General features: G+C 40.2%; 1 protein-coding gene and 1 long non-coding RNA gene across 3 annotated transcripts; one reads left to right on the forward strand and one right to left on the reverse strand.

Annotated features, from left to right (window-relative positions):
* Window positions 1–1,608: 1,608 nt before the first annotated feature.
* On the forward strand, window positions 1,609–5,612 carry LOC115608861. Its single transcript, XR_003991673.1, has 3 exons — window positions 1,609–2,028; window positions 2,643–2,721; window positions 5,110–5,612. It is a non-coding gene; the product is annotated as an uncharacterized LOC115608861 (long non-coding RNA).
* TMEM237 (transmembrane protein 237) lies at window positions 3,468–20,188 on the reverse strand. Of its 2 annotated transcripts, none has more exons than XM_030488310.1 (13): window positions 20,121–20,188; window positions 17,609–17,640; window positions 16,642–16,652; window positions 16,069–16,125; window positions 14,243–14,356; window positions 13,754–13,868; window positions 12,857–13,017; window positions 12,103–12,226; window positions 10,889–11,080; window positions 9,837–9,910; window positions 9,263–9,356; window positions 7,941–8,062; window positions 3,468–6,155 (listed from the first exon to the last, which is right to left on the reverse strand). In XM_030488310.1, exons 1-13 carry the CDS (start codon window positions 20,148–20,150, stop codon window positions 6,088–6,090), a joined length of 1,194 nt encoding a protein of 397 aa, XP_030344170.1. In that variant the 5' UTR covers window positions 20,151–20,188; the 3' UTR covers window positions 3,468–6,087. The 2 variants fall into 2 exon arrangements, with proteins under 2 accessions (XP_030344170.1, XP_030344171.1); XM_030488311.1 differs by lacking the exon at window positions 20,121–20,188 and adding an exon at window positions 18,389–18,528.
* Window positions 20,189–20,472: the final 284 nt, after the last annotated feature.

Consider the following 20,472-nt stretch of genomic DNA (forward strand, 5'->3'; position numbering starts at 1 on the left):
TATTTCCTGTAAATCTTCCTAGTTCTCATATGTTTCATGTGGTCAAACTTAAAAGCAAAATATTCTTACAGGCAAATTTCCTTTTGTCCATGTGAAATTTGGAAAGCCACTTCTAGAGAAGTTTTCTTTGAATGTTTTCATGGTTTGAGGTAGCTGTTGTTCTGCAGTAGCTGGTGGACAATCACAGACATTCTTAAATGCTTTGGCTGGCTGGCTGTCGTGTTCTTTTTCTTGCTTTGCTTTCCACTTCAAGTTTTTCTTACTATGGCAGAACACAGATGATTTGACCCCATAAGCATATGATGTCGAAAGAGCTGGTTCAGCATACTTCCATGTTTTTCTTTACAATGTCACTACATTTTCTCAAATTAGTTTGTTTTTCTTTCTTAAACTGTATATTTGTAAATATTCATCGCAGATGTTAGCGGCATGTCATGGCACATTTCTTAGGAGCCTTAATACATCACTTGCCTTTTGACTTCCACTCAGGATTTCTTGATGACTTTTTCCTCATGCTCAGCTTGTTGAAAGACACATTTTGGAAAGGAGAGCCATGGCATGCAGTGGTATTCTGCTTGAATAATAGCATCACAAACATTTAGAAATGGAAGAAGAATTTATTGTTTCAGGTATTTCTTCTTACTCTTTTACCATTGGACTTTTAACAATTTCAAAACCTTTTCTTGACGGTGCTATTTCATTTTTTGCCATTTCATTTTTCACAAGTGGTGGTTTTTGGGTTTTTTTCAGGGTTCTTCTGGTGGGTTTTGGTTGTTTGTTTGTTGGTTTTTGGTTGGCTTTTTTTTTCTGGGGTGTTGCTTGTTTTCCCCAAAAGTACATTAAACTGGTTTTCACTTTGTAGGTGAACTACTACACCTACCAGTTGGTGTGGAAATTTATCCACAAGATGGTTTTTTTTACTTGTCTCTCTATCACTATCTGTCTGAGGCCTGCCTGTACCAACCTGAAAGCTCTCTTCCATTTCATTGAGTACAGTACAGGAAACTGCCTTAAGTAGGGACAACTTTTTAAGGGGTTTTAAGTTTGAAGAGAAGATTACATTAATTTAAAACACAGAATTAAAGCAAAGTTCGTGTGTAGGGACATGTGGGAATTTTTCTCTTTTTGACTGGGTTTCCTGTTTCGATTACAGCTACTGCACAGGCATGCGTTGGCAGCCATTACCGAGTGAAAGGGGACAGAAGAGCCAGAGAAATCCAGCTCTGTTCCCACGAGGAAAGAAATATTTTCATCCCCAGATGAAGCAGGAATGGAAAATAGCCTATTAAGCAGGCAGGCTTCCCTCCTTGCTTCCCTTACACAGGCACGACACCCAGTAAGAGGAGAAAAAGACCATTCCCGGGCATAGCGGTGAAGCGCAACTCTGCTCCATTCCCCTTGATCCCCCCTAAGCCCAACGTGCTGCCTTCCCCTCGGCGCCCCCTGCTTGAGGCGGAGGGACTGCAGCCACGGGCGGGAAAAGGCGGTGAGCCGCGGGGCTCGGGGCGGCGCGGGCGGCCCCGCTGCCTCCCTCAGCCCGACCCTGACATGGCGGCTCCGCCACGGCCCCCAACGACCGTTATGAGCTGCGCGCGCGGGGCGCCCCCTGCCGGCGTGGCGCGAGGAGGCGGCAGGCAGCGGCTCCGAGCTGAGGGGGAGGGCGGCGGGGCACGAAATGGTGAGGCTGGATCGGTAAATAAATGGACCGGGAAGGGGACGATGACACACCGCTTGTCCCCGACGGGCGCGATCAGGGAGAAAACATCCCCCCAAAAGCACCTGTCCGAGAACCAGCAGCCGGCGGGTTGCATGCGGCAGGGCAACGGGCCTCGCCCAGGTGGGAGCTCTCTTCCCTGTCCTCCGTGAGGAGAGCGAGCAGCCCCGCGGACACGGACATCATCAACACCCAGAGAAAAAAAGAGACTTGGTATTTAAATGTCTGGGGGCTTACAGACCAGTTTCAAGCACTGCTGCACTGAGGAATAGAACAGTACTTTCCTATCGCTATGAGGAAAAAGGAAGAGAAAGGTAAGGCTTAGCAATAACAACACACCTGATGATTTAGTCTATTCTCCTAAAGCCTTCAGTCGTTTACCTAAGTTCTGCTGCAAATATGCAAGCGAATAATCCTGACCTAACCATAACCCTCCTGAAGTTTACCTCAGCAATACAAAAAAAACCCAAACAACCCCACAACTTTAAAAGACACTTTTCAAACTAATGAACCTGGCTTCATGTTGAGAAAGCTGAGTTAAGAGAGTAACAACTGCAATTCAAACCAAATCTCAAATGACTGCATTTGAAGAAGCAAATTAAGAACAATTTAGGTTAGAAGGGACTCTGGAGGCCGTTGGGTCCAACCCCTGCTCAGGCTGCATGGGGCTGATGCTGAAGTTGCAGCAGGAAGGTCAAAATTTAACACAGAAGAAACTATGTAAATATCTGTCATGGTTTAGAAGAAGAATTGTCTTGATTCTGGTAAATAATGACTGAACAAAGGCCAAAGGGCCCCAGGGGAGGAGGATAACATCCTCTGACCAAGGATATATATCTTGTAAGTGAGAAGTTGACAATGAAACTAACTTTTAGGGTGTCCTTGAAGTGAACTGCCTACATTACAATACGAAAAATCACATCCACAGGTCAAGAAGACTCCAGCCCAGGTGAAGACCCCTCCTCTGAGCATGCATAGTGATTACAAGGAATGACAAAGAAAATATGGTATGTAGATTACTGAGCAACCATTGTAACTAGGAGTGTACTACCTTGTAACTTTTGTGTATAAATGTAATGAAGAAGCAGGCACCAGGTGTACTTAATTTGCAGAAATGCACCACTGAGCACCCTGCAAAGGTTTAGACCCTCTAAACAGACTGAAGAGTGTGTTCTGAGAGTTCTCTTTCAAACAGGCAACAGGGCTCAGTACACCCAAGTCCAGAAAAGCTCCAGGGATGGAGCTCCCACAGACAGTCCCTATGGGTTCCCCTCCCACCCCGTCAAAACTCTTATGGCAGCTAATGGCAATGCCCCTGATGCTGCCTGTGACCATTTCCACTCATCCTTTCACTGTGCAGCTTCAGAAGAGTCTGACTCGTATCATCTCTGTAATCACTCATTAGGTTGGTTAAAGACAGCAATCATTTTGCCCTCTTAATATTCTTCTTTTTAGGCTAAACAAACCCCATTAACTGATGAAATACACTTTACTCGCTAGTTTTCAGGAGTTTACAGTACCATTCCTCATTGTTCAAAACACTAGTACAGCAGCAGGAATCTGATGGAGAGAAAGGAAAGGCATTATTTACAACACTGCCACAAATAAATTAAACACAGTTTCCCATAATCACCTGTTCAGAGCTTGTATATTATACATAATATTAGCACTGGGGGTAAAATTAGATGGACTGATTTGTTTTAAACAGACTAAGCATTTGGAAACAGGACAAAGTAGTACAATAATTTCCAGCTAGTTTAGAGCAATTGTTTAATTGTTTCATATACGTAAAACAAAAAAATTGGCACTAACATCTTTGTTTTTTCATTAACACAAAAATACTGGATTAAAAACAATGGTAGGGAAATGCACAAAGGCATTTCAGTTAAGGCTTCTGCAGATATTAGATGTTCAATTACAGAACATGCATTTTGTAAACTTGTCTAAAACTTTCCAAGTAACCAGCCAAAAAAGCTCAGTTAAACTCATATTCCATTGTGAGGCCCAGTGGAATGAAAAGTACTTTTTAAAATAGATAATTAACCATCAAATTGCTTTTTAAGTCTGATTTTAAATGGCAACCTCAAACCTCATACATTTAAAAATATATATACTTGGACCCTCCCAAAAAGATACACTGGAAAGGTAAGGCAGGTTTAAAATATTGATCCCATTAAGTTCATTAACTTAATCCCTGCTCAACCAACTAAACAAACTACTGTATTTCACAATGAGAATTAATCTGGCTTTTGGCTAGCATCACTTTGTCCAAGGGACACTTGGAAGGCCAATTCCTAGTAATCATGTCAGCAAGGATATTACCGAAGTTTTTCCTATACTGATGTGACAACTGAGCACAGTTTTGCCTGAGCTCCATACCTTATGGGCAAAATTAGACTTTTTATCATGCCAAGATGACAGAAATGTCAAGCAGCAAAGAAAAGCCATAGGACAATTCTGTAAATCAAACACACCACATCTGGAGAAAGTGTTGTGGCAACCTGCATGGGAACACTAAGTAGTGCCTCATCCCCCATCTCTTACAGCCAAATCATGGCAGGAACCTCCAGTGCAACACCCTGAATCTCTCCATTTTAATGTACAATGCAGTGCCAGCAACAACCTAGCTCTACAGTTTTCCAAAAATACTCAAGAGCCGTAACAATTTACAAAAAAGGTTAACAGCTCCTTCCTACAAGAAAGAGAATGGCCCAGAACACAGCCAATAGCTGTGAAACATCTTTTAATTCTGGTAGAACTCTTTCTTTTTTCCACCTTTCAAGATTACCACAGCATTTAAAAAATATTATCAACAGTGAATTTTTTAATTAAGATATCTGTATGGGTGTAACAGAACTCAAGTACTCAATAAGGCAACAGCTGCCCTAGTTATTGACGTTCCAAACTTGTTTTAAAGCAGCTCGAGTAACAGCACAGAAAGTTACTGGTGCTTTAACATCCCCCTTCAAGTCTTTTATCTGGCTACTCCTAACTTCACTACTAAAAGTACAATTCCCCAGGGAACTTTGTCACTTGTGACAACTGCACACCCTTTACAACCACATGTAGACATACACAAAAAACCCCCCAACAATGCAAAATCAATATGTATTAAATAACATATACAAATAGCTTTGGGGCTTTAGGTAGTACTTTCTTGAGAAAATTATTTCAAACTAGGTCTTGTCTGTCTGTTGAGGAGACTGTTTCATCCTGCAATACATCTGTATTTATTTACATCTGCAGTACTTTCCTTTTGCCACTTTTACACAAAAAAGAATGTTGGCTATCATAATCAGAAAGCACCAACTGCACTACTACTGCATCACTACATAGAAGGTGGGTTGCTACAGAGTTTTTGGTTTGCTTTAGCATGCATTTTCTTATAATTTTAGGAAGAAGTTTCTCATTCCATCCTAACAGAGAACAACAAACATCTTTTTGAAGGAAAATCAATCTCCATCAAAATACATAGAAGTAGGAACATTTTTAACATTTGCAAAATCCAAGTTTCTTTGGAAAGAGCGGTGAATAACACTACTGAGAAGGAGAAACCAGAACACTATTCCTGTGAACCATGGCTTTGTAATAGTCATGCGCCCTGACTATCAAGAAATTACATATATCCTGTTGGCAACCCAAAACCACCCTGACTGATTAAAAGATGTTATATAGGTATTAATTAACTGACCAAACTGTTGCAACATTTAAACTTCTCTTTCTTGTATCTACATCAACTTGAAAGAACTTGTTATCATCAAGATCTTTCATCAAGAGAACTAAATGAAGAAAAATAAAGTGTCCTCTTTTAAGGAATTATTAAACAAAATCCCTGATGATCCAATCTCTTATTCTAGCAAATACTTTTAATGTCAATTAAACCCAGATTATCTTATGCTTACTGACTCCGTGGGTTTTATGTTTATTAACTGTTTTGCTATAATTTTCCTTAGATTACTTTCTTTGTAATATTTGTTTTAATCTCTAGAGAATATTTAACCAAAACAGGTAAACTAACTGCTATCAGCATTAGTAACAAAAGCAGGTTGTTGAAGACTGTACGGCAGTCAAAAAAAAGCACTGAGTACCTGATCTTCTGCATCCATATAGTTTCTTTGGCTATACAGGTAGCAATATTTACAAAACCACCTTGACATTCCACACTAGAGATAATCTACTTTGTAAAATAAAAAGCAGAGTATAAAAGTTTTCAATCCCATGTGTAACTTGTAGCATACATAAAAAGACCAAAATCAAATATACAATATAAAAATACATTTTTCTTCTTTATGAAAGTTATAATACATGGCTATAATACACAACATGTTGATCCATCAGTCACAGCTGCAACATTTGCAGATGCTTGTTCCGCACTATGGCTGGACTCTGGGTAAGCTATCTCCCTGAGGAAATTCCTTGATTTCATCATGAAACATCAGTTCTAAAAGAGAAAGAAAAGAATTATGTTTTCTTTCAAAAGTTTCACCTGAATATGATTTCATTATTCCTGAAAAATGCTCTGGCATTCCCCCAAGCCTCCTGCTTTTATTCCCAATCATAGTATCAACAACCCAGCAATAAAGGGCTACCACTGTCTACTAAGTTTTGAGTGTGTCAGACTCGAGAAGGAAGACACTTGTTCAGAGACTCATTCATTTATGGATATATCTGCTCTGTGTATCACAGGGTAAGTTAGCAACATAGAACCCAGGATAGAAAGAATCATGAATGATGCTGCTCACAACTAGCTGTCGTCATAGCAACTCAGCCACAGGAGACAGCCTGAAGTCAGCAGTGAAGAGGTCCTGCAGAGGAATTCGGCTGGGCACACAAAGTAGCTGATGAGGTAGCCCTTGTGGAGCTCTGTGCTGCTAGGTTAGAGTTTTCTCTAGAAAAGGGTTCTCTAGAACTCTTACGTGTCTATAATGCACCCTCAGCATTCGTGTACTTTCTGTCTTGCTAACAGCACATTTAGCGTACAGACCAGGCTGTGTTTACCAGCAACTTATCAACATGGTAAAGTTACACAAGCTGTACAAGCAACTATGTGGTATATCCCTTCAAGTTGGAGATTCTCATGGTTTTTTGCTATGCATCCTTAGTAGACTTAAGCCTACAGTTTCCTTTCTCAACTATCTGGGATATGTCTTAACAGAATTTCTCTCAAAATTTCTGAAGCAGGTTTTCTAATCTTAGTAGGCACATGTAAATATCAAACCAGAGTGAAATACTGCTAACTGGCTTCCTTGAATAAGTCTTTATTATTTAAAGAAAGGGTTTTAAATACAATTTAAGCATCTGCTATAAATTTTACTGTTAAACATTGTAAAGGCTGCCACCTAGCTGTTGTTTGTTCGGTTTTTTTTTAACTCACTGAGTTATCAAAAATAAGCAGATTAACTGGGGCCAGGTGAAGGACAGAAATCTGTACATTAAAATTCTAAAGTAACATGAAGAAGCATGTTGGACCTTCTTTAGCCTCCCAAATATAAATCTGTGCTTCAACTCATGACACTATTTGAGTTGTAAATTGAAACTTGTGATTCTTATGTACAGCATACCTTCATGTCACAACGTGCATGCACTTGATAGGAAAGCTGACTTACGATACACCAGTCCCACAGCTCGGACAACAAAAGGAAGAAGACCTAGTCTCTAGCAAAGCTTCTTCTAAGAAAAGGGGACAATGTGCTTGCCCTCTCCTCCAGCCTGGACCAACACAACTAGTCTTCATTTGATGTCCTGTTCTGCAAGCACAAATCTAACTTTTCAATGCTCAGGAGTTCCCAAAACTAATGCAATGTTCTATTGAAAATAATGCTGAACTTGAAACACATTCAGCATTTGCAAAAGAAACATTAATAACGTTAGGGAATTTTCTAAAACACAAGAAGAATAAATAATTTTAAATATTCAAAATACTGTTACAGTAAAAATTATTTTTCCTTTCAATGAAGAAGAGACACATGCTCTCTTATGTTTCAAAATTCATGTTGCTTCAGCCAGGACTAACAGGCTTTGCTTTCCTTTGTAAATTACTGGTTTTTCTTTGTAAAACCAAACACAGACACCAGCATCCTAAGAAGCACTTGCTTTGGGAAGTTGCTAGGAGATGCTTGTTTTACCTCAGCCACAAGATTTCTCAGAACTAGTCTTGAACACCAAACACAGAACACAGCAGATAGAAGCCTGAACGAACAACGTTTTGCCTATTAAGGTTTCCTACCTTCACTGTGGTCTAGCTCTGGTCGGTAAGACAAGAAGATCCAACTTGTCCCAACTAGAATAGACACTACCAGGTTCACCACAACCCATGGCTGAACAATTTCTTGCTCTGTACCTGCCGTCCTGGGAAAAGCACATCAACCTATCAGTCAAGGGTTCGCTGGTACATAGGTTACAGTAATAATTTCAATAGAGTATCATAAAAACAAGCTTGCTAAGCCAGATGTGAAAACAGAACTACTTGTACCATAGTCTACTGGGGGGGGGCAGGGGAAGGAGAAACAGAACTACTTGTACTAACTACTTGTAGAGACAAAGACAAGACTCAACCAAGAAACCCCATCTCATAGAGAATGTCCTGCTTGTAGATTTTAACAGCAAATTCCTTTCCTTAGCCAAGAGGCAGAAAATAAAAATCAAAATGCATGGTGGAATTTTACTGTGGTGAAAGACACTGCACAGTGCTGTCAGTCAACCTTATTTTTAAGCACTTCTTCATGAGGCACAAAGGCAAGTGAACAGCAAGTCAGTAAGGTCTGCCTGGAAGCTGGTAAAAGGACTTGTGTACAAGTGTTGTGGGGTGGATGAGATAGGGCTTCAAGAAGGTTATGATTTAAGTTAGCTGACAGTTCTCTTACAGTCCTAACAGCATGTTGTGTTTTTTCTGCTGGAATCTAGGCTAATAACTCAGCAAACATTTATAGAAGCCCTTAACAAAAAAAAAAACCCCAAAACACAACAGAAAACCCCAGACCCCTCTAACTGCCCAAACTAGCAAATCTTCAGGTATCTACTTCCAAAAGTAATAGTTTTGGATGGGATCTCCTGGCATGAAACAATGCTTCATACTTAGTACCAGCTGTGTCTGCTAAGCTGTGCATCCTGTGGTAAACATACCACTTTTTCATAATACCATGACATTTGTTTCTTGGACAGATTAGATTATCTCCTTCAAAAAGCATTGACTCTCTACAGAATGTCCTGGCCTTGAAAACAAAAGGGTTACCTCAGTAGGGTCTCATTTCTCCAGCAAAAGAGATTGCTAAGGTTCCTGCCAGATGACATTTTCAGCATTATTCTATCAGGCTCTTGTCTGAGGGACAGATTTGCAACCAACATGACTGAACCAATCCTTGAGTCCTCTTTTTTAAGTGAAATTATCAAAGGTTCAGGACAAGCTCAGGCAAAGGCAGGTTTAGTAATGACATCCTTCATTAATACTTTCTCATGTATGTTGTATAACCTTTTCAGTCCACAAGTTTGACTAAGGTTCCTAAGTGAGATATGTTATAATTTACAGAAGTGATTGCTTAAGTTTCCTACCAGATGCTGCCATTTTCCGAAGGTGGTGTGTAGAGGTTAATTCTGTCACACGTCATCTGCTGGCTTAAGGATAAGATAAGGGCAGCAAAGTACACTGGAAGAAATGGAATTAGTAATATCAGATATAAATCCCTAAAATGCTGACTCATCATGACAATTCTCACTATATTTTCTTTCTTTTCACTCCACTGCCTCCAATAACAGTCTCCTTTAACTCATTCTCTCTCTTCAACATTCCCCCAACCCATCAAAATCTGGTTTTTGCACTTTCGCAAGCCATCAGCTATGTCAAAGGTGGCATCTTGTGATTGTGTTTTTTGCTAGGTCTGTGTTCTGTATTCAGAGGTGAGAAAAGAACTATCTCACAAATAGCTCCACTAATGCTACTATTGCAAATGCTTTAAAAAAGTATGTAGCAAAGCGTTCATAGCCTTTGAATGCTATTTTGAACTACTGAGCAAGTCCCTTATTCTAAAGCAGAAAACAACCAGGAAGATTTCACTAAAACAGTATGTTGAATTTTTCCATTTAGCATCCTTTCTGGACAACTTCCTATCTGCTACAAAATACTTACAAAAAGAGGCTACTGCTGCTGGGTCTAGGGTAAGAAAGCCCCTCAGTGCAACTGATGCTTTTGCCAAATCAATCCTGATAAGAAAAAAAACCCAAAACAAAACAGAGTCATTAACACAGCCTGGTAAGATAATAATATTGTTCTTCTAACTGTACTATTGTTGTTTTACTTTTTGCAAGATACCTTTTTCTGCCTCTATTACAGATGTGTAATATGTGTAACAGAGTGCCTTAATACACAACTGTATCCCACACATGGCAATGGTTCTCTTTAGGCCAAATCCAAGAAAGATTGAAACCAAGGAGGATGTTCCATGAGATCTGTAGCTTTCACACTGCAGTCCTTTCTGGAACAGGGAGAATGTGGAGAGGTCTGTCCCCTCTCTAATCCTTACTGTTCATTTCAACACCCACACCACCAGCTGAGTTACGCTAATACAACTGCTCACACAGCTTACACCAGGAGCAACTATGAATAACCTGGGCCTCCTCCCTGCCACTGCTCCAGGCAAGAAAAGTCACAGTTTCATCCATAGCACAAATTTCTCCCCTGGCTTATCATGCTGCCATGGAAACTATCTGTAACTAAAAGAAGCATCTATAAAACTACTCTGTTTATGGTTGCTCCTCTTTCTGTTCATTCCCACTCTTAAGCTGTAACACAGAAACCCCAGCTGAGGCAGGAAAACTTTACACAGCAAACCCGATTGGGGAATGGATTCACATGAAAACTAACCCAATAGGAACACTAGTTTTTCTGCACCCCTCTCCCCCACAAAAAATAAATGGGTCAGCTCTTCCATCTGGTTCAGCTCATGATCATGCAAACAGCACCAGCACAATGAAGCAAGGCTGCAGGCAATGGCAGAAATGAGTGACAAAGGTCTGAATGCACAAGTACATCCTTTACCTGTACAACCAGCCATGTGTAAAATCAGTCTTTAAGTATATCACAGTAAATCAACAACAGCAGATCACAATGTGCCATAGGAAGTAGAAAAAAATATATTGCATACAAATTACATACCCCTTTCAAATACAAACATATTTTACCTGTCAAAGGCTGAGACTGTACTGATAGACAGCAACAAATAGAACAAACTTTGAGCTGGGTATGCTAGTGCCTTATACTGCTCGAGCAGGTTGGAAACTGTGGAAAGCTGATTTCCTGCCAAAATGTAGATAACAATGATGTTCCACACAGCATAGCCAGCAAGGAAGCCATGCGTAAAGAGTCCAACCACCCTGAATAGAGAAAAGAACATTAGAAAAGTTTAAGATCTTGAATTAGTGAGGAAATACAGACAGAAAAGGCCTGTGAATCCATCTGTTCAACCCTATTGCTGTGACAGGATCCCAGCCTTTCACAGGTTGTTTCTGAGTGTTTTTTCTGATCTAGTTCTAAAAATTCTAATCAACAGGACTTCCGCTTCCTCCCTTGACAGACTGTACCAGAACCTGAGCACTTTACAAACAAAACCAAGATGTTCTGCCTGATCCTGTCACCACTTCATTACTGTTACTGCTTTTGCTCATTGCCTGTAGCTTCCCGTGACCGTTGCTCCTTACACTTACACAATGCTCTTAAACTCGTCCTCAGGATAGTCTTTTTATGATTTTCTTTGCAAAGAAAAAGCTGAGAATGAAGCACAGGCTTCAGATAAAATACACCAGAGAAGAAAATGGCTGTCATCTTCCCATTCTGTACCACAACACAACCACATATTAATAATAAAAACCAAAAATGGCTATTGGGTGCAAGCTTATGCCCCAGTCCAATTTCATTCCTCCTTCTTTCTCACCAACTAGGATTTTTCTTTGAGAACTATCTGAATTCAGGTATTTTTATTCTGGTCATATAGCTGATGGGCAAATCTCATTTTGTAACACACTTTTCTGCAGGTCTCTAGTATTTTTGTTATCTGATCAACCTCTTGCTGTTCAGATTTTGCCTGAATCTTTGCAATATGACTTCATAAGTTATTATTTTTGTAAGCTGCATTTTAAGTTGCATTGTGATATCTAGACTAGAAATAGATATTCTTGACAACAAATACCAAAAGCTAGAGGACTGAGAAACTCCATACCTGTTATATCCCAAACCATCATTTATTAGGAATATCCAAAAGAAATAAAGATACATCACAATGATAAAGAAAAGGTACTTTCAGGGAGAAACGGAGAAAAAGAACCCACCCAAACCAACCCCACAAAAAAAACCCCATCCCTGATTTTTGCTTATTTACATCAAAACACTTATCCTTCACCTGAAACTTCGGTGCACTGAGAGGGCAACATCTCTGGTAGTCCATGAAGCCTTCACATCCATAAGTACATTGATATTTTCAGTGGTTTTAATCAATTCTGCACGGTCAGCTGCCTGAAAACGCCCTGAAAGTATGAGGAAATTAGTTTTATAGAGAGTACTGTTACCTTCCATCATAATTTCTACATTGCTATTAGTGTTAAAAAGCCATAAGCATCAGAAGTTCCATTAGAAAGTTTCTTCTACTTACTTCCTGCCCTTTACCAGCGTACATTCACACTAGGATGTCTCTGTCGGTGGGATGCATCCTGGTGGGTCAGGCTATTTAAGAATGTGCAAAGCACTTTGGGTAATCACTCACTGTACTCTGGTACAAAAAAACCCAACCAAACAACAAAAACCAAACCACAAAAATCCAACCAAAAAACTTCCACTTGAAAGACTTTTTTGCAATACAGCAAATTACACTTTCTTCTCAAGGTACTGAGACAGGATGAGGTCAAATAAGCTCAGCTGGGTACTATCAAACAGTCTTTTTCACCCATACCAGGGAACTGAAAAATTCAATCAAGCATGCCAGCACAGCATTCACTGTTGAAAAATTATCATGCATATTTATTTCCAAATAATTTTTGTTCTAGAAAGCTTTCTTAAAAATACTTCCCAAAACTGCAGTAGTTGGGTTTTAAATACAGTAATGCTTCCTTTAATTGCAAGATTGTCCTTATACTACTTAAATCACAAGATGTACTTACGATTTTTTTCAACAAACACTTTGCTCACAGGCTGGCTAACTCCAGTGGGAGCAGCAAACACAGGCTGCTGATCAGGGCTCCTGCTGTGCTCATCTTCAATGATGTCTTCCTTCTCCACTTCCAGCTCATTGGAACAATGCATTTCAGCTGGCCGAGGTTTCCTATCATCACAGAACATACAATGGGGTAGAGAAAGAATAGGAAGTAAAACATAAAACCTGAGGGCTCCTATGAACATGGCTAACTTGACTTTTAAGAACTGATCAGGCTACTGACCTGTGTAATATTACCCCCATTTATAATTTTAAGGACTAAATTTCTCATGGAATTAACTAAACCCATAAAGCTAATCCTTGATTATGGGTTGGGGTTTTTTTTCTTTTCAAATAGCTTCCTGTGTCAAAACAGTAAGGTGGGAAGAAATATATATCAAGAGATTAATAATTAGAAAAAAAAAACCCCAATACAAACTAAATACAAGGCCAAGAAAGTTGATGGTTTTGGTAGAAAGGTGACTAAAGTGATTTAAGGGCATAGTTCTTGGAGAAAAGGCAAATAATAAGGATGAAAAAGTGATTAAGTTTCTCATAAAATTAAGAAAAAGATCACAAGAATGAAAGCAGTTACACATTCTAATTTTTTCATGTAGGTGACTGAAATATTAGGCTCATGTAAATGTATTCAGACCTTTAATGCATCCAGGTATTCATAAAACAAAAAGAAAGTAAGATCTTAACCCAGCAAAGAACTGCACACATGCTATTTATTGCACAGGCTGAGTGGTATCAGGGGCTTCAAGATTTTACATTTTTGTAATGTGACAATGTAAAATACTACTCAGCCACTTTTCACTATCACAATTATTCCAACTTCTGAGCTATACTGGTTTTGTCTCACTTTGTTCTTTTTCTCTGCTTGCGGATCACTGTTTCTTCAGTCTCAGGGACATCCATGCCATTTCCATTCTGAAACAGGGATGCAACATTTTGCTGGGTAAAAGAGGTCTCAGAATCTGAAGATTTAAAATAAACCACATGACAGTTTCACAGCTTTCATAAAAGTGGAAATACATTCACTTACATACATAAATATTTATTATAACAGTAGGAAAAAAGTTATCATCTGTTGAGCTTTGAATAATATAAAGGATCTACTTTATCACTTCCAAAACTGTATTGCCGTTATTTTCACAAGGGTTTGTACCCTATGGAATCTGAAATCAGAAACTGAAACTCTAAGCTACCATTCACTCAGAGATTACTTTCAGCTCTTGTAAGCACAAAAGCACATGAAATGTTTTAAGCCAATATACAAGCTGGCCAATCATATTTCTGTGTTACCAAAGTTTATTCAGTGCTCTTTCCAATCTACAATTCTTTCACATACCAATAGGTACTTTCTTCTTCTTGCGTTTCCTCTGAGGAGGAACATCCTGAGGTTCAGGAGTTAGGGGCTCGCTGCTTTCAGACTGTCGACGAACTGCTGCTTGGACAATGCTATCTGAAAACCAGATGAAAAGAACCAGCAATCTTAATTCAGAGCTGCCGAGAAACAGACAAGAAAAAGCTGTCTTTTGCTGCATTGTGCAGCATGTCTGTATTTGCCTGGCTTACAGCTGAAATGAAAATGTATTTGCTTGGAAATATAACAGTTGAGAAGCAAATGTGATAAGTAAGAATACACAAAAGTGACAGCTGACAACCTCCTTCCACCCTGACAGTTTCATGCCCAGGAGGAAATCCGAGTATCCAAGAAAGAGCCAAATTCCAATTTCGACGTACAACAGAGGACCAACTGAAAGGAATCTACCATAGGAAAGAACTATACCTCTATGTTTTTCCCTTCTACATGCAATGATCATAATGCAAGGGACAAGAAAAAATTAAAAAATATTTCCAGCTGATTCACGCAGACAAATCTGCGTGTTTTTGTTAAGGCAAAACAGTGGCATATCAAAGGGAAATTAAAATGCTAAACATACACCACAAGAATAAAGGAGGAGCTGAAAAAAACCAACACTGAAGGATGTTTACTCTGGTTGGAGAGAAGAACTACTATGCTTTGGAGGAACTACATTTCTGTGAGAGGTTAACATGAATTCATCACATACTCTAGCAGCAGTAGCATCAGTTTGCATGATCACTAGTAGAAAGCCAAAGTTACTTCTCCATTTTACATCTGTTTTTTTAATAGCTCAAGTATTTCAGTTTTTATGACAACTGAATCTATCTGTTTTCACTTCAAGCACGTTTTCCCACCTTTCATAAAGCTTTGCTGCGCTAAAATGCAAAATTAACAAGCAAAGTAATGGCCAAAGCCAAGGCATTCTTTGCACCATCATTCAGCTCACTGAAAACAACAGTAAACAAAATTGCTCCTTGGGAAGCCCTGCCAGCAACAGCTCTACTTGTTGCGTTTAAAGCTCTTTCAGTGACACCTCAATTGTATGCTCTTTTACGCAAATAAAGGAGGTTTACTCAGGAAACCATCATAGGGACCCAAGTCAACTGATTTACAGAAATCCACTAGATTCTATCAACACATTCCTCTTTATCAAAATAGATCCGGCTTGTAGTCCTGCTTAAAACAGTATGTTGGTTCTGCAGATCTGCTTCTTCTAAAAATACAAAGCTCTAGTACCAGTTATCTTTTAGGTTTTTAACTTTTCAATGATAATGAGATGCTTAACTTGTGAATTTACTTGGCCAAGGACTGAAATTGAGCCAATTTGTTAAATGAGTTTTATCTTAGTTCATTCAGAAATTCAAGCACTTAACACATTCAACATAATAAGCAGCTTACAGCTGGACATGACTATTTAATGAAGTATCCAAGGATACAGGACCCAAAAGGCTCTGGGACAACTTTGGATAACTTCCTTTAGAAAGGAAAAAATAGCAGGAATAAAGAAACTTTTTCAGTTCAGTATCAAGACATGCTGTATTAGCAGTACTGGGAATGGATCTAGAGAGAAAAAGCAGAGGATGGAACAAGTTAGTTCAGTCAGCACTACAGACTGGTTCTAAAATGACACCACTTTGGGGAAAAAGACTGGAGTTGTTCAATATAAAATAAATGTTAATAAATTAACTGAGAACACTACTCAAAAATGCAGCACAAGAGTGAAAACCATGTATCTGTGAGGAGCTTGCCTTCCGCACAGGTCTCACCCAGGATTACACGCACAGTTTTCAGTCTTGGCAGGACCTTACCTAATGGAGTCTTTCCTTTGGGCTTCCGTTTTTTGGGACGACTGAGTGGAATTTCATCTGCAGAACATAAAATAAAATTGTAAGTCCACAGCATGGAAAAACCTCAATTTCCTTTTTATAACAGTCATTCTATTGCTAGTTAAGAAAAAGGTTCCTTTTTACAAGTGAAGACATCCTCACCTTTTGCAGGTAAAAAGACAATTCACCAGTTCAAGCAAACAAGAGCGCAGAAGATGGCAGGAAAGCAGGATAAGAAATCTGTTTTACACGCAACAGAGGCTAAACACGCACATGTACACGTGTTAAGTGAAAAACTTAAATACCCTGAATAATGCTCTGAAGAATAAACTTCTTGTTTAGAGCACAGTGACAACATTCAGTATGGAAACAGCAAACAGCAAAGAGAACAAAGAAAAACAACAGACAGTTCTAGCAATCATAGGTATCCATGCAGTTTAAATAACCAGCCTGCAATCAGGAAAGGTGTAAGGCTCTATCTTTAAATAGAAGATGAAGTGACACCAAAAGGAACTACCGATGTTTATAATTCTCTTTAATGCCAGGATAACTCACCTTGGTTTCCACTTCACATTTAAGGAGAAAAGGTGTTGGAGAGCAGAGTAAAAGGAACAAAGATGAGAAGAAAGTTAATTTGCAATCAATTACAATTCGTAACAGTGAAATTCACACTGCTGCTTTTGTGATTCATTTCCTTATCCCCATTCCTTCTCTTGATGTGCAGTTGTGTACAACAGGGTTAGGGTACAAAGCAACCATCAAGACTCAACACTTTGTTCATGAGTATGCACCATTTCTTGATTGGCAACTGTAGATCAGATTAAAAGCTTTAATCACCTGGCTAATTAAAACTTGTCTTACTGCCTGATACGTAACAAACCAACAAAAGTTAGGACACATTTGAGCACATACGCTACTAAAAAGACAGTATCTTTTTATGTCATGAATCATGAACATCACATTTGCTTTCAGGTACTCTGAAAGAATTTTGAAGTACCATGTCATAAAAGCTATATAATTGCTTTGCCTTCCACACACAAAAAAAACGCCCACCAAATTTTTCCCTATACTATGTCTAACTAGTAGACACCTATAGCCCTATTCAAAAGTATCTAGTCTAATTTCAGAAATTCCTGTTCTGAAGCATTTGTGATTCAAAGAAACTAAAGGACATGAAACAAAGAGGGAGGGAAGAAAAGGTTAAAAAGAACATCAATAAAACTAAAGTAGAGGTTAATAAAACTGAAGTAGTTACTTGTTTGAAACTTCTGAAAGGGTTTATCTCTCAGAGTATTAAAACTGAGGTAATAAAGTAAAATTTCTCGGCCTCTATAAAACTTTAAAATGCTTTGTATTCCTTGTATGGGGCTCTGGGACAACAAATTAGCAAGAAAAGCAATTATTGTTAAAGCTGTTTATGACTACTCAGGTGTTTGTTGAACTTATTTCTCTTAAATTCATTACTTTTATAAACACTGCAGTACAGAGCCATGATCAATCCCACAGAATGAACTGGTTTTACCTTGGCACTGGAGGGAGGGCACGAGGTGGGCACTGAAAGACGAGAGAGACAAAAGTCAACTTCTGTCAGTGTGAAACCATCTCTGATAAAACAGCTATTTCCAGATACAGTCAGAACACACAAAGTACACTTTGCTTTGTATGCCTCTTAAGTAGCTAAAGACTCCTGACAGAGCTGTTACATAAAAGTAATCTGTAAAAACAGGAGGAATAACACACTTTTGCCAGGAGTTCTGATGGGCACTACATTAGGGACACGTACCTAACAACTGTGTATGAGGCACAGCTTGCATTTCAATTTCACTTGAATGATTTTTACTGCTTACCTTGGGAAAGCTTATTAGTCATTCTATTTAAACACCAAAATACCACAGTAATTTATGCATTCAAAGTACTTGCATGGTATATAGCATGAGTTGAGTATTTTCTATGAGTGAAGTTGTAAATCCAGAAGAATAATAAAAACAATAGACGGAAATAAGCTTATTTATAAAAAAATACTTTAAAATATTATAAAAACATTAATTTTCATATAATTTTGAAAATAGTTACCAGCGGGTCAAACACAACTAAAATCTAAGTATCTCCTGTTAACAATCTGCAACTGAGCTCTTGCACTTTCTCTCATCTAGAAAAAGGCAGTTTACTTTCAGATTTTGTATTCTATCATTATATTAAAAAAGTATGCATGAATAAATATTACCATGCTCAAAAAATTCATTTGATATTAGAAATAAAAAAGGCTGTCAGACTGGAAAGACTCAAGGATCTGCAAACTTACCACTTGTTTCTTTCCCATACCATTTGAAGCTGTTCCCTGAAAGAGGCACTGTGAACCGGTCTATACTCCCTCACGCTGCTCACTGAACCTCAGCTAATTCTGAACTAAAAATAAGCTTCTAGCAGCCAGGATTAGCTGGACGTGACCTTCCTGCCCATGGGTCAGGGCCCAGTACTATACCCATTTGAAAGAGCAGTTTGTTCTGTAGTAGCAAATGTTAATTGCACTAAAAAGTTCGTAACTCTGTGCTGGTACAGCTTCCACTTAGGTTTGTTTGTCCAAAACGAATGAGACACCTCATGCAACGAAGGGTTTGCAGGATTAGGCCTCAAACTTTTCACTCGGATTTTGACCATGCTGCACTGACAGCAAGTGCTGTTTTATACAGGTAGAGAAGAGTACACCCTGAGCAACATGCAGCAAACTGCCCAGGACTGGTCACACCATACTGGTGCACCGTAAGGGAGAAGGAGCATCGATAAAGGTCAGAGCTTATTACTTTTATTGTTTCTTACATTCCTGTGGCAATAATTATTAAATGCTTAGGATAGCTGGTGTTTAAAAAAAATCTAAAAACCTAAAAACAAACAAAAAAAAACCCCTAACCCCAAAACCTTTTACAGCAGCATTCACTGTCTGCACAGTAGTATGTCTGTTTTGTAGTACCTATTTTGTTACCTTCTACAAACCAACTGAAAAGTTAAATAATTTCTATATTGTTTATTCCTTGCAACAAATGAAATCACACGCAAGCAGGCAGAGGTGAATACTCCTATGTCGCATCTCTATGGCTGTTCCCAGCTATGTCATACAGGTATCACCTTTGCTCTATTAGTTTCCAGTTTCTCAGAGGCTGAAGGAACTTCCTTCAAGCTCTGTAGAAAGGGTGAGTGCGGGCACAGGTTTCCAGGGACGTTCTGTCACTGACAAAGAGCTGCTGAGTGTTGACATAGCCATGGCATCCTTGAAGCCAAGAGACTCACATAAACCAGCGAGCTGCTGCCTCAGTGAACCCCTGTGCTTGTGCACTTAAGCCAGGCCCCAGACTGGCGGGATACACCTGGGAACTCTGACTCAGGAGCAAAAAACCAACCTGCCCAACCTCCCAGGTGTCAATTTAGGAATGCTGAGCAGAAAACGTCTTCACTCCTAAGCGCGGCTCGATGGAAGAGCAGCAAGCACACGTATTTATTCCCCCAAGTGCGGCGAGCAAAGCTGCCACCACGAGATCTCGGAGGTGGTACCGAGGGGGCACTTGTACACGAACTCTAAGGTTTAAAAACACCTAACCTGTCTTTACAAAGCTTTGCATAAGTATCTTCTTACGAGAGCTATACGTGGATGAACATATGAAAACAATGAAGCAATGCTTGCACCCCCAGCACAGGATGAGCACAAACGTGGCACCCTGTGGCCGGCTACTCTCCTGCCCCGCGGGTAGCGGCCGGGTGGCCTCCGCCCGATTTAGGACCGCGCTGCCAGGGAGCCCCGCTGTCGCTGTCGGGCTTCAGCTCCGTCTCCTCGGCAGCAGCGGCTGCCGCGAACAGCCTCGGAACAACTCTTCAGCAACAGCACCCGGGGCGGACCAACCTCTCGCTGCTGCACGCGGTGCTCACAGCCGGACACACCAGGCTGCAGCCCCACAGGGCCGGCACTGCCGCTGCCACCGGCGCTTCACCTCCCGCTCCCTGCCCGGCCCTCTATCAGCGCCCCGGCCCCGCCGCGCCCTCACCCCGCCGGAGCCCGCCCGCCGGGCCGCCATGCCGCGCCCGCCGCCGGTCTCCTAGGCGCCGCAGGGAGGAGCCGGCGCTCGCTTCCGCCCCGCGCCGGGGCTGCGGGATGGGCAAGTCGATGCTGCATACCCCCCAGCGGTGGGGGCAGGCCCAGCCTCCCGCTCTAACCTGCGTTTGCGTCCGCTCCCGCGGCTTCTTCAGCAGGGCGCTGCCGGGCGGTCGTCGTCTCTCGGGCGAGCAAAAGCAAATACACGTTAGTGGGAAAACAAGGTTTCCACAGCCTCCTTGAGGTTGTAGCAGGGACAGTTTGCAAAATAATAATCGTAATTAAAAAAAAAATGGAAAGAGGAA

This window comes from Strigops habroptila, chromosome 5, assembly GCF_004027225.2.
Source record: "Strigops habroptila isolate Jane chromosome 5, bStrHab1.2.pri, whole genome shotgun sequence".
In the NCBI taxonomy this organism is placed as follows: domain Eukaryota; kingdom Metazoa; phylum Chordata; class Aves; order Psittaciformes; family Psittacidae; genus Strigops; species Strigops habroptila.

Excerpts from the sequence above, each read along its gene's own strand:
- TMEM237 (XM_030488310.1), bottom strand. The coding sequence starts at position 20,150 with ATGGCGGCCCGGCGGGCGGGCTCCGGCGGG. Across the intron at positions 13,869-14,242 it reads GAAGAAGAAAGTACCTATTG|ATTCTGAGACCTCTTTTACC; the intron begins GTATGTGAAAGA and ends TTAAATCTTCAG. Across the intron at positions 13,018-13,753 it reads AAGCAGAGAAAAAGAACAAA|GAAACCTCGGCCAGCTGAAA; the intron begins GTGAGACAAAAC and ends CTGTGATGATAG.